At 43.1% G+C, this 12,396-nt stretch overlaps 1 protein-coding gene across 7 annotated transcripts in view; it reads right to left on the bottom strand.

Moving 5' to 3' along the window:
• Positions 1 to 1,205: 1,205 nt before the first annotated feature.
• LOC100525452 (zinc finger protein 474) overlaps positions 1,206 to 12,396 on the bottom strand; it is a 150,354-nt gene continuing 139,163 nt past the window's right edge. For 5 of the 7 annotated variants that reach the window (XR_014838638.1, XR_014838637.1, XM_085014371.1 and 2 more), the window contains one exon: positions 10,747 to 10,918. Coding sequence is in view for 5 of the 7 variants with exons in the window: in XM_085014371.1 (XP_084870497.1) it covers positions 10,767 to 10,918 (152 nt within the window). In the remaining 2 variants the exon portion in view is untranslated. Of the gene's footprint in view, positions 2,125 to 10,746; positions 10,919 to 12,396 lie in introns of those variants that run through there. The other 2 variants (XM_085014368.1, XM_085014369.1) reach the window with 1 other exon arrangement.

Raw genomic sequence — 12,396 nt, 5'->3', positions numbered from 1 at the left:
GTATTGCATCCTTATATTCTGCGTAAGTTTTGTCAGAAAATTGGCCAAAAGATGGCCCATTAGGAAGCCAAATTGGTATCTATACCTTCAATATTTATGACTTTTCCTAAGCGTCTGGGGTGCAGGGGAGATGAAGGCGCCACCTGATAGAACTAGGGATATAGTCATGTTTCTTTCAGAGTGTGCTGCTGGTATCAACAGAAAACCAGATCCTGACTCTGCCTGGCGGTCCCTTGCCTGTGCGTGTGGGGAGAATGTCCCTACTCATTGCTTCCTAATGCTGCCCTCTTCTGGCGGAGCGAGCTCATTGCTAGAGCTGTGGAAATGAGCCGGCTCAGGAGGAGAAAGGGAATTGGGGGCTAGAGACGGGGATACTGTGAGGGAAGGAAAGGAGGAAAGGGCAAATGTGGGGACAAAATGGGAAAAGCAGACTTATACCCCTCCTAAACTTTATGTTCACTCACCCTCGTTCTCCCTCTAGATGTCATCCTGTTCAGTGTCCTCCTCAACCAAAACAGACAAATCAACTTTTCAGACTTGCTTTGCACCTTCCTCAAGGTGAGGGCTTGGAAGAATGACTTGATAACCACCCTGATCTCTTCCGTGTCGTCGCTCCTCACCTTCCTTGCTCAGCCTGTCCTCTGAGTAGCTGTGCAGGGTCCTGTCCCAGATAAACTCCATGCACAACACGCCTGCTCTTGAGCCCCTCCCGACCCCTGCCGTTTGCCCAGCTATACATGGGGTCTCCTTTTAACCCTCTGTGCTAACGCTTTACCACCTTCTGGATCTTGGTTCTTCCACTCTGGAAAATACCACACTGATGACAGAAGCTAGGCAGGAAGCATGTTTTAAAAAGAGGAAGACAAACAGGAGTTCCCGTCATGGTACAGTGGTTAGCGAATCCGACTAGAAACCATGAGGTTGCAGGTTCGGTCCCTGACCTTGCTCAGTGGGTTAAGGATCCGGCGTTGCCGTGATCTGTGGTGTAGGTCGCAGACGCGGCTTGGATCCTGTGTTGCTGTGGCTCTGGCGTAGGCCAGTGCTGCGGCTCCAATTCGACCCCTAGCCTGGGAATCTCCATATGCTGCGGGAGTGGCCCTAGAAAAAGGCAAAAAGACAATAAATAAATAATTAAATAAATAAACAAATAAATAAAAAGAGGAAGAGAAATAGCAGTTTTACCCAGAGCAAGTAACTCAACCGTGAACCTTGGTAACTTCTTTTATAGGTTGAACCCGCGGTCTAAAAGCTCTGCACTGGTCTTTCTCATGGTCAAAATCAGGCATTAACATAAAGGACATAGAGCTTCCCACCGCATTTCACCTGGTATATGCTGATGTCGGTATTACACCTAATGTTAATCCCTCAGGCTGCTTTCAGCCACAGGCCAGGCTGGCCTGGAGTGCCAAAGGGATTAATATGTTAGCACATCAGCAGTGGACATACTGGTTAGGAACCTGTGGTCCAGAAAATGCACTAGATAAAGGCAAAGGAACATGACTTATCAAGTTATCAGGAAGTCCTGTGGACAAACCCCAGGGAGTAACAAAGAAAATAAACCAATTAGGGTAGAAAGAAAACATATCCGACCGCATAATTCTTGGAGTAGACAGTTTCTGTGAGTTTCTCCCCTGGGGTGTCTTTTAGTGCCCCCTGCCACCTCTACCTGTTCATCCTCTGCTTGTGAGGTCTTCATAGCAGTGGCTTTTCTCCCATCTGCTTTGGCTGCAGGAGCGAGAGCCTGTACACCTCCGTTTGTCACAGTTGCTTGCAGTCGTGTTCCTCACTGATGCTTTACTGAAGCATGTTGAACCACATACCCACACACACTGGCCTTCCAGGGTCGCAGACCCCTTTGCGGGCTGAAATAACCAGGATCTAAGTCGCTAGTAGATGACGTCAGGAATCCCAGGCCTCTCCTCAGGTGATTCTGAGGATTACTGCGGACTGCGCACCTGCTTTGGCTATTGCTCACCATCCGTTGTTCCTAGCTGCTGCCTGGGCACGCGCCCTGCAGTTTCAAGGGCTTCTTTGGTCTGGTTGTCCATATGCAGACATCGGCTCCCTTTCTTTCTGAACTCCACTCCACACTGCAGCCCAGGTTACAACAAGGCAAAGTGAAGACTTGAAGATAACGTACAGAATTAGAATTAGAAAAAGAGAAAGAGAAAGGACATTTAAAATTCAGCAACAGTGCTGTTGCTCCTAAGGTCACCACCCTTGTCCCAATGTAGGGCGCCCCCTATCTGCCGTCTTGCTGGCCTGTTGCTGTGATTTCAGTTCCTCACATAGGTAGGAATTCCCCTTGACCTAGTTCTGAACCCCAAACTCCAATTTCTTTTCTGTCAAACTCCAACCAGAGCATGAAAAACCAGTTAACCTAATAATGATCCCTCAAAGTTGAAGTTCTATACACTATAAACATGGCATTCACAATCTTTTGCGATATGTATTTTTTTTGTCTTTTTAGGGCTGCACCTGCGGCATATGGAAGTTCTCAGGCTAGGAGTCAAATCAGAGCTGTAGCTGCTGGCCTATGCCACAGCCACAGCAACCCCAGATCTGAGCCACATCTGTGACCTACACCATAGCTCAAGGCAACGCTGGATCCTTAACCTGCTCAGCAAAGCCTGGGATCAAACCTGGGTCCTCATGGATACTAGTCAGATTCATTTCCATTGAGCCAAGATGGGAACTCCTGCAATATTATTCCTTGCCCCAATGACCCTTATGAGACTCAACCAGGACTGAACTTTGCATATCAAAAAAATAATACACACACAAGAAAGTAGAATCTTTCCTTCAAATACTGAATGAAGTATTCCTTCCTGGTATATGAAAATGGCTACAACTTTAAAGTTTCATCTTTTTTCTGCCCTAATTTACCAATATTGTCTGTCTTGATAGCAAGAACCACTTCTCTAGGGTTTAGACCCAAATATTGTCAGTTTGGGAAAACAACAATTTTAACAGGAAGCCAGGAATAGATTTATGTTTGAGCTCACGGCAGAAACTCCTAATTATTCCCCCCAGTCCCTAGTCACCTCTTCCTCCTGTTATTGTAGTGAGAACACAGTGTCTACATACACCTCCTTGGACTCAGGTACAGCCATGTGGCTGAGATTTAGCGCACAAATACGAGTGGAAAGATAAGCACTTCTTCTAGGCCAAATGGGTAAATTCACAGTCTTTTCTCCTTGTAGCTGAGCTGACAGGAGAGGACCTCCCAGGGCAACTTGTGTGTCAAGTTGAAAATGGCAGAGACTTCCTCCACCTGGGGCCCTGAATGATGTACTGTAGGAAGGATGCCACAATAATTTCTTCCCTTGCCTGGGGCTCCTTTAAAAGCAGGAAATAAGCTTCTGTCTTACTCAAGTCCTTAGGTTTTTGGTCTATTTGCTATACCACTTACACTACCTTAATATAAGTTCTAAGAAGAAACCCTGCCAGAGGTGTCTCTACTCAGATGTGGAGTTAGCTGAGGTCTGTGTGGTGTGACGAGGGTCCCTAAAGGCCAAGGAGAGGCTCTTCCCCATGCCCTCTTCACTGCCACTCCAACATTGTATCTAAAATTCCACCACGCGGACTTCATTACTCTGGATAGAGACAGAATACTTCTTAAAAACTTCTTTTAAAATAACCATTTTGGAGTTCCCTTTGTGGTTCAGTATCCTTGAGGGTGCAGGTTTGATCCCTGGCCTTGCTCCGTGCGATAATGATCCGGGGTTGCCGTGAGCTGACGTGTAGATCACAGACATAGCTCGGGTTTGACGTTGCTGTAGCTGTGGTGTAGGCTGGCAGCTCCAGCTTTGATTGGACCCCTAGCCTGGGAATGTCCATATGCCACAGGTGTGGCCCTAAAAATAAATAAAATAAAATTTCACCTGAAAGAGATAGCTCATTCAACTCTTATCTCCCATGAACCCTTAGCTCCCATGAACCCCTGAGTGTGAATGTCAGGTGGCTGACAAACTGAGCTGCAGCTGCTGGCCTATACCACAAACAGGGCAACTCTAGATCCAAGCTCCATCTGTGACCTACACTGTAGCTTGAGGCAACACTAGATCCTTAACTCACTGAGTGAGGCCAGCGATCGAACCCAAATCCCTGTGAATACTAGTGGGATTCTTAATCTGCCAAGCCACAGCAGGAACTCCTGAAAGTAAATGTTTTGCTTGATAATTTGGCTCGGTGCCCTTCCCCTACCCTTTAAGCACATGTGATGGTCCAGCCTACTTTTTAGATCTGCACATAGCTCCTTAGGAAAGCCCTGGTGAAGATCATCAGAGAATGATGAGATATGTTTGACTCACGTTTGCACTTTCAGTGTTTGGGTGTTTTGATATTTTTCAGTTAGAACCTTATTTAGGGATCCCTATACCAATTACTGTCTACCCTTTCAGATTATGCAGTTATTTCCTCTCCACAGTTCATGGAATGGACAGAAATGTGGGAAGGGCAAAGTCATGGAGTCATTGGCACAGAAAGTCAATTGCCAAATAATTCAACTGCATTTGTCCATTTATTATTTTTTTTAAAAAAGTGTGCACATGTGACAAAATTAGTTTAGTGATTAAAATATTAACAGGACATTAAAATTAAATAATTAAACTGCATTAAAAATCTGCATCCAGAATTTGTACATGTTGTGAAATAGCTATGTATTTCAGAGGTTGCACACCTTGGAACCACTTTTGTTGGGCTCTCTGCCCCTACAGACTTTGGTAATGGTGCCCTCTGGCTGATAGAAGCAGCAAAGGTGGCCACTGGCCTGTATGAATATGCGTGCTCTACTTCTCTGATCAATAGGAGGGTTTTATGTCCTACCCTAGGCCACATACAGGCATAATTTGTTGTATTGTGCTTTGCTTTATTGCACTTCTCAGATGCTGTGTTTTTGTTTTGTTTTACAAATTAAAACTTTGTGGCAACCCTGTAATAAGCAAGTCTACAGTACCATTTTTCCAACAGCATTTGCTTATTTTATGCTTGTGTGAATTACCGAATCACATTTTGGTAATTCATTAACCACTTCAAATTTTTCATTATTATTATATGTTATGGTGATCTGTGATCAATTATCTTTGATGTTACTATTTTCACTGTTTTGCCTTTTTTTTTAAGCAATAAAGCACTTTAAAATTAAGGTGTGTTGCATTGCTTTTTTAGGCATAATACTATCGCACACTTACAGACTTCAATGTAGACCTAACTTTTACGTGCACTAGGAAACCAAAATTTTGTGTGACTTGCTTTATTGTGATATTCATTTTATTGAGGTGATCTAGAACTGAACCCAGAATATCTCCGAGGTCTGTCTGTAGATACTTCTTTTATTAGTTGTCTGTTGCTGCCCTAACAAATCACTACAAACTTGGTGGCTTAAAAACACACATTTATTTTCTTATACTTCTGTAGGTCAGAAGTTCAACCCTGATTCACCAAAGAAAAACAAGTTGTTGGTGGGGCTGTATTCCTTTCTGGAGGCTCCAGGGGAGAATCTGTTTCCTTGTTCATTCAGGATGTTGGCAGAATCCAGTTCCTGTGGTTTTAGGACTGAGGTTCCAGTTTCTTTGCTGGCTGTCTGCTGTGGCTGCCCTTAACTCCAAGAGGTTTCTTTCTGGCCTTACACAAGCAGGAGGGTGTTGAATCCTTCTTATGCTGCCACCTTTCTCATGAATTCTTTTTTCTTCTCATTCCACTGTTAAGGGCTCATCATTATATTGGGTGCACCAGATAATCCAAGATACCCTCCCCATTAAAAGTATATATATATATATATATATATATATATATGCTACACCTGTAGCATGAGGCAGTTCCAGGGCCAGAGATCGAACCTGCAATACATCAGTGACCCGAGCCACTGTGGTGACACCAGATCCTTAACCTGCGACACCACAAGAGAATTTTTTTTCTTTTTTTAACTTTTTTTTTTTAAAAGGTCCATAACCTTAGTCACATCTGCAAGATCTCTTTTACCCTGTAAGGTAACATATTCGTAAGTTGGGAGGACTAGGGTATTGACATCTTTGGGACCAGTATTTTGCCTAACACATGAGTCAGTGAAGTATATTATCTCAAAACTATTGGTCTATAGCATCATCAGGGTGAATCAGTGTTGGAATTTAGCCCCCAGGAAGCCTAGGACAGGTTTGATTTTTTTACTTGCAGTTGGTTTATATCCACGCTAGCTTCATCTCATGTTTCCAGAAGTAGAAATTAAAGGCATTATCAGGGTTCCCATTGTGGCTCAGTAGGTTACAAACCCAACTAGTCTCCATGGGGATTTAGGGTCAATCCCTAGCCTCGCTCAGTGGGTTAAGAATCTGGTGTTGCCACAAGCTGCTATGTAGGTCATAGATGTGGCTTGGATCTGGTGTTACTGTGGCCATGCTCGTGGCCAGCAGCTGCAGCTCTGGTTTGACCCCTAGCCTGGGAACTGCCATATGACACAGGTGTGGCCATTAAAAAAAAAAAAAAAGGCGTTATCAGAGATACTCTGGATTCTTGTGCTCCCAGCACCTCTTCCTGCCACCTTCCTCTTATACCCAAAAAGAATAGTAGTTGAAGCTTGTACCATTCAAATTCAACCTTGTGGGGGGTTTTAAGAACTAAGTTAGCCTTGGTATAGAGAACATAAGACTTTATCACACTTTTCCGTCTGAGTGTTACCTATTGAATATTTTTATAACACAAATGTAAAAGAACTGAGCATAAAGGTGTACCATTCTTTGCTAAATTAGCAGTGTTTTTCCTGGTGTACATTCTCTCTACACCACCCAATTTGGCCCCTGCTGGAAACTTGACCATGTTTCGTGTGTGCTGTTTCTTACAAGTGCCGGAAAACCTTGTCTCCATCTCTGACCACGGTGCTTGCAGAGAGTGGGCAGGGCAGCAGAAACAGGCACAGCTGTTCATGTGGGCCAGACAGAGTCAGGAGAGAAATAATAAATGATAAAGGAAGGTGGACCATTGCCAGAGGAGGGAAAGGCCTGGTCAGGACTGGGGAAGGAAAGGGCTGAACTTCCTGTCCTGACTTGGTATGGCATTAAAGCCATATGAGTTGGTATAGACAGAGGTGTAAAAAAAGAAATGCTGCTAATGTCAGGAGCAGATATGTGCAGAGAGACAAAGAGCTGTTTGCAGGTTTTCAGAGGTGGACCACTCTGTATGTCTGCCTTCTTTCTCTTTCCTGCTCACAAATGGGTCTGCTTGTCAGTAGCAGCTTCTTCTTTTTAATGATTTTTATGTTTTGATCATAGTTGGTTTATAGTGTTCTGTCAATCTTCTACTGTACAGCAAAGTGATCCAGTCACATACATATATATTCTTTTTTTCACATTATCCTCCATCATGCTCCATATCATAAGTGACTAGATATAGTTCCCTGAGTAGCAGCTTCTTGTTTTGTTTTGTTCTGTTTTTAAGGGCTGCACCCACGGCATACAGAAGTTCCCAGGCTAGGGGTCCAATCAGTGCTCTAGCTGCCGGTCTACACCACCACCACAACAACTCAAGATCTGAGCCAAGTCTTCAATCTACACCACAGCTCAAGGCAATGCCGGATCCTTAACCCACCGAGCAAGACCAGGGGTCGAATCCATGAGCAAAACCTCATGGACACTAGTCAGGTTCATTACCACCAAGCCACAATAGGAACTCCCTGTAGCAGCATCTTTTTTTGTGTAGAGATTCAGGCTCATGTTCCCCAGGCTGAAACAGTGTCACCTGGGAGTCATCCTTAGAGATACTGGGACCCCACTTGTAAATACTTCCAAGGCCACCTGAGAAGCTCCCACACAGCTGTGAGAGATGTCCCTGCTTACTCATAGGAGGAGAGTCTTCCTCTCCACACCCCTTATGAGGACAGGCCTGCTCTGTCTCCAATGATCCCTTGTGATCGTACATGCCCTGCAACTTTGATGTGAATTCAATGTACAAATGAGCAGCAAGAAATCTTGGAATGCTTCTCATAACCACAGCTAGAAGGAAACTCAACCGAAGATCATGCAGCACCAGTTGACAGAGCAGAGAGAGAGAGAATTACATTGCTGCCGATGCCTGCAATAACATTACATCCCAGACCTGTAACTGTGTGAGCGAGGGTCTGAGCTCCAAGTACCTTCATCTGGGGTCTGCTCTTCATCACCGAGGAGACAGTCTATAGGAACCATGGCCAGGATGTGCCAAACATTGCTGAATAAATTAGTATTATTATTTTTAGAGTGCAAATATCTGCATGGATGTAAACAGATTATGGGGACGGTGGTTGGCAGAGAGCAGGTAAGCTCTTTCCTGTTCATGGCGAGATTTTGATGACTTGCCTTGATGATAGATGGGAACCCTTGGGTTGATGTCACTGTAACCGAGCTTGCTCGAGATTTGTTGGCTGAGATGGAAGTGGGAGAGAAATCCCCACCGCCAGCACCTTGATGTATCTCAAGCTGTTCCCTGTGGAGGTGATTCTTTTTGTTTTTTTTTTTTTTTGTCTTTTTTTTTGTTGTTGTTGTTGTTGTTGTTGTTGCTATTTCTTGGGCCGCTCCCGCGGCATATGGAGGTTCCCAGGCTAGGGGTCGAATCGGAGCTGTAGCTGCCAAGCCTACGCCAGAGCCACAGCAACGCGGGATCCGAGCCGCATCTGCAACCTACACCACAGCTCACGGCAACGCCGGATCATTAACCCACTGAGCAAGGGCAGGGACCGAACCCGCAACCTCATGGTTCCTAGTCGGATTCGCTAACCACTGCGCCACGACGGGAACTCCTGGAGGTGATTCTTAAAGAACTATTTAACCACTTTAAGAACCCAGATTTAATAACCCCTACAGATAAAGTTGCTTTGTTTTTCTCCTGCTTTGAAAGCAAAGCACCCAAGAATCTCTCTTTATGACCACAAACAGCCACTCATTTCCAAAGTCAAAGCCAGAACTTCTTTCTTTCCCTCACTATTTGGACTTCCAAACATTATAGAATGCAGTAGCAGCTTCTGAAATACAATGCAGTCCAAACGTTTGTTTTTAGCCCAGATATAGATAAACCCGGACCAGGAGTCAAACTGAAATCATGCTAAAATTCCCATTTGCCTTGGTTACTAAACGTTTGTTGGATCATTGGTCTCGAAGTAGTTAACCTTATTAAGGATGATATCTAGCACAAAAGGCAGGGAATAAGGTTGTGGGTTTGGAAGTCCAACAGTCACCAATCTGTTTTCTTACTCCAATCCTGAACTCAAGTTCAGTGTGGCCTTCAGTTAACTATTTTAGTCTATCAGTTTCCTCATGTGTAAAGTATGGATAATATCTACTTGTAGATTGATGTGAGATTTACATAAAGTGATAAATAGGAAGCACTAAGCCCAGTGCCTGACTCACAGTGCACTCATTGCATATGAGAGGTTATTGTCATTTTGTTAATGACAAAAGAACTAACCCATCAACTATATGTCATTAAAGGCTATGTCTTTTACAAGATGCTTATTGGGGGATATATAAAAGGCTATTTAAAAAGTTCATCTCTTGCTCCCTTTGGAACAGGAAGGAAAAACAGAATAATTAGCATGATTATTGTAGCCTAACCTTTTATAATATGCAGATATATGACAAAATTACCAGGTGAAATAAATCTGCTTGCATAATTTGGAGTTAACTGTGCTGTGTAAGGTCATGAATGCAAGGCTTGCAGGAACCTGATGGGTCCAGAATGGGCCTGAAATTCAGCCATAAAGTGAACAAAAATCTCAAGCAAAACTGCTAGGAGCCCAGGCAAAGCAGCGCTGCCTGGGGGAGCAGAATTTCCTGGGCAGAGAACCTCCCTGGCCCTGGCCTCTTCCCAGGAGAGCCCCGCCTCTCTGAATACACATTCAAGGACTCTCAAAGCCAGAGCAGCTGCACAACCCACTTATTGTGCAGGGGCCTTGGGTGGGGAGACCAAGAACTTCCTGGCAGTCTTTAGACCTCAACAATAAAGCACCTATAAGCCCCGAGGAGGGCAAAGAGAACTCCTGCTGGACTTCCTCTATAGGAGGAGGGAGCTAGCCTCCACCCATCTGACGAATCACATCCCACCAAACTCCCAGCATATGACACTGGCACTGATGCTCAAGTTTCCTTGTAGCATTTGTCGCTGTTGGTAAGGGAGTACGTGTTAGGTATGGTCCCAGTACTTTAGGCCCTGTGCTCTTTTTTATACGTCCCTCCCGTTGAATCATTTTATGGAGCAAAGATGATTCCCAGGCACTAACTCAATTAAAAACATTTCCCTGGATCAGAAAAAGCAGGGAGTGGCACGTTATTTCAGAAAGCACAGGGATGGGAGGGAATCCAGTTTTTCTCCAGACCAAAGAGTTGCCTGAAGTCACCACCCACCACCACGCCTCTGTTCAGTGAATAATAAGTCCTAATTGTGAGGCTCAAGATCTTGTTTGGGAAAACAGACCAGAAGAAAAATGGCAGCAATCAGCTCTGAAATTTCCTGGAGATTAAAAATGCCAGCTCTGATGAGGCACGACCACGTGTGATTCTCCCCGACAACCGTGTGACAGGCGAGGCCCGTGGTGTGTCTAGACACACGCACAAAGCTGCTCGTTAAAAGCAGTGACATAGTGGTCATGCCAGGCCACCAAAGCACCCATGCTCCACGGCCTTTGGTTAATTCCAGTTTTGCTTGTTTCCTCTCCTTCCCTCCTTTTTTTTGCTTCCCTACCATAGCCCAGCTTTTTCAAAAAGGATGTAATTCCTGTAACTCTTTCGTAGGGAGAAAAGGCTTTACTTGGCGACTTTTGGTTTACAGGATCGTTGGTGAACAATCAGTCTGTCTGGCAGGAAGGTACGCCCGCAAATATAACAGGGAACCAACTGGCTCTGGGCACTTGTCCAAGCGGCTTCATTTAAGGCATCGAGATCATAGAAACCCTTGGCTGAAAAGTTAAAGAAAAACAGAAGAAAAAAAAAAAAAAGAAGAAGAAGAAGAAGAAAGAAAGAAAAAAAGAAAATGGGAAAATGGATCAGTTTTCATTTTGGAGAACCATGCTCTACTTTTTATGGAAAATATTTTCAGGAAATACCTGTTGACTGAGGCTTTTAAACAAATCTATTACTTTTGCCAAAAAAGAAAAAAAAATGTGCTGCTCACTCTTTTAAGTGTTGAGAACAGTTAGCTATGAACCAGAGGCTTTTCAGTCCTCAGCTTTAAAAACGGAAAGATATTGTTTTATGTGTTGTGATATGCATTCTTCACTAATTATTAACATCTTTGCTTATACATTATTATCTTGCAAATATAACTTTTGGCTTTCTTTCAGTTCATTCTAAATATAAGCTAACAAAAGAAAAAGAAAATGTATTTGTATTTGCCTCTTCTGTAATCCTTCAGTGGAATGTTTTTAGAGGCCAAAACTGACAGTTGAGAGTGAATTTAAGATGAATTATATCCTAAAAATTTATCATCTCTTTATGGCCATAAACTCAGAAATTCTTTAAGTAATTAAAATGAAGAATGCAAACAGAATAGTTAATCTGATGAAAAGAAGTGTCCTTAAGAAAACAAGGAAGACAGCTGAGAAATGTACAATCTTCATTGGCAGAGCATTGGAAAAAAGGCATATGGCTTTATTTTAGAGAAACACTGTGAACTTTAGCTTTAATAAACCTTATTTAAATAGAATGGCTTCAGCATATTAAATTAACTATGTCTTAAAATTGCCCAAGATATGTCCCACAAAATGTAGCCAGGCACTCAAAAATATATCACAAAGTTTAAACAAAAATTATTTTCACAGCATGTATTTCTTCACTAAAGCTCAGCCAGTTCTCATATAACTTCTATCTAATGGCTCACACAACCATAGCAAACCTTAGATTCTTTAACAAGTCTACTAGTATTCTTTTTTTTTTTTTCCTCCATGGGAAATTAAACTTCAGCACAACAGTACAACCTAAAATTTCTCCATTGGATAAAGCAAGTATTACTTAGTATGTAGGATAGGAATGTATATTTTGAGTGCTTTAAAAACAGCTGAAAAAAGAATGGCACTGACTTTCTCCTTACTCATATGAATTTTTTAATATGGACTCAAAAACTCCAGAGTTTTCACTGATTCTCACTTGAAGATGATTTATCACATTTCTAAACATTTTAGGATTTGGACTTTGGATCTAGGGAAAGAGTTATTGGAACTCTATGACTATTGTAAGTCCATGGGATGGAAAGGGGAATGGGAATTCTCTTTGCCTAGAAAGGAAGGGTACCTTCAGAAATAACAATAGTATGGCACCTAGAGGAAAACTGCAGGAAAGTGCAATTATGGGACTTGCCTTATCCACCTGTCACCAATAACAGAAGAGTGAACACTTCAGGGCTTTCAAAACAGTTATTTCTCTCACCTCTTCTATAACT

Source organism: Sus scrofa, chromosome 2 (genome assembly GCF_054392235.1).
Source record: "Sus scrofa isolate SSC_HxYL_T2T_F1_AM1 chromosome 2, Sscrofa_HxYL_maternal_Yorkshire_Landrace_v2.0, whole genome shotgun sequence".
NCBI classification, from domain to species: domain Eukaryota; kingdom Metazoa; phylum Chordata; class Mammalia; order Artiodactyla; family Suidae; genus Sus; species Sus scrofa.
Note: the sequence above shows the minus strand (reverse complement) of the source record. Positions and strands in the feature narration are given on the sequence as shown.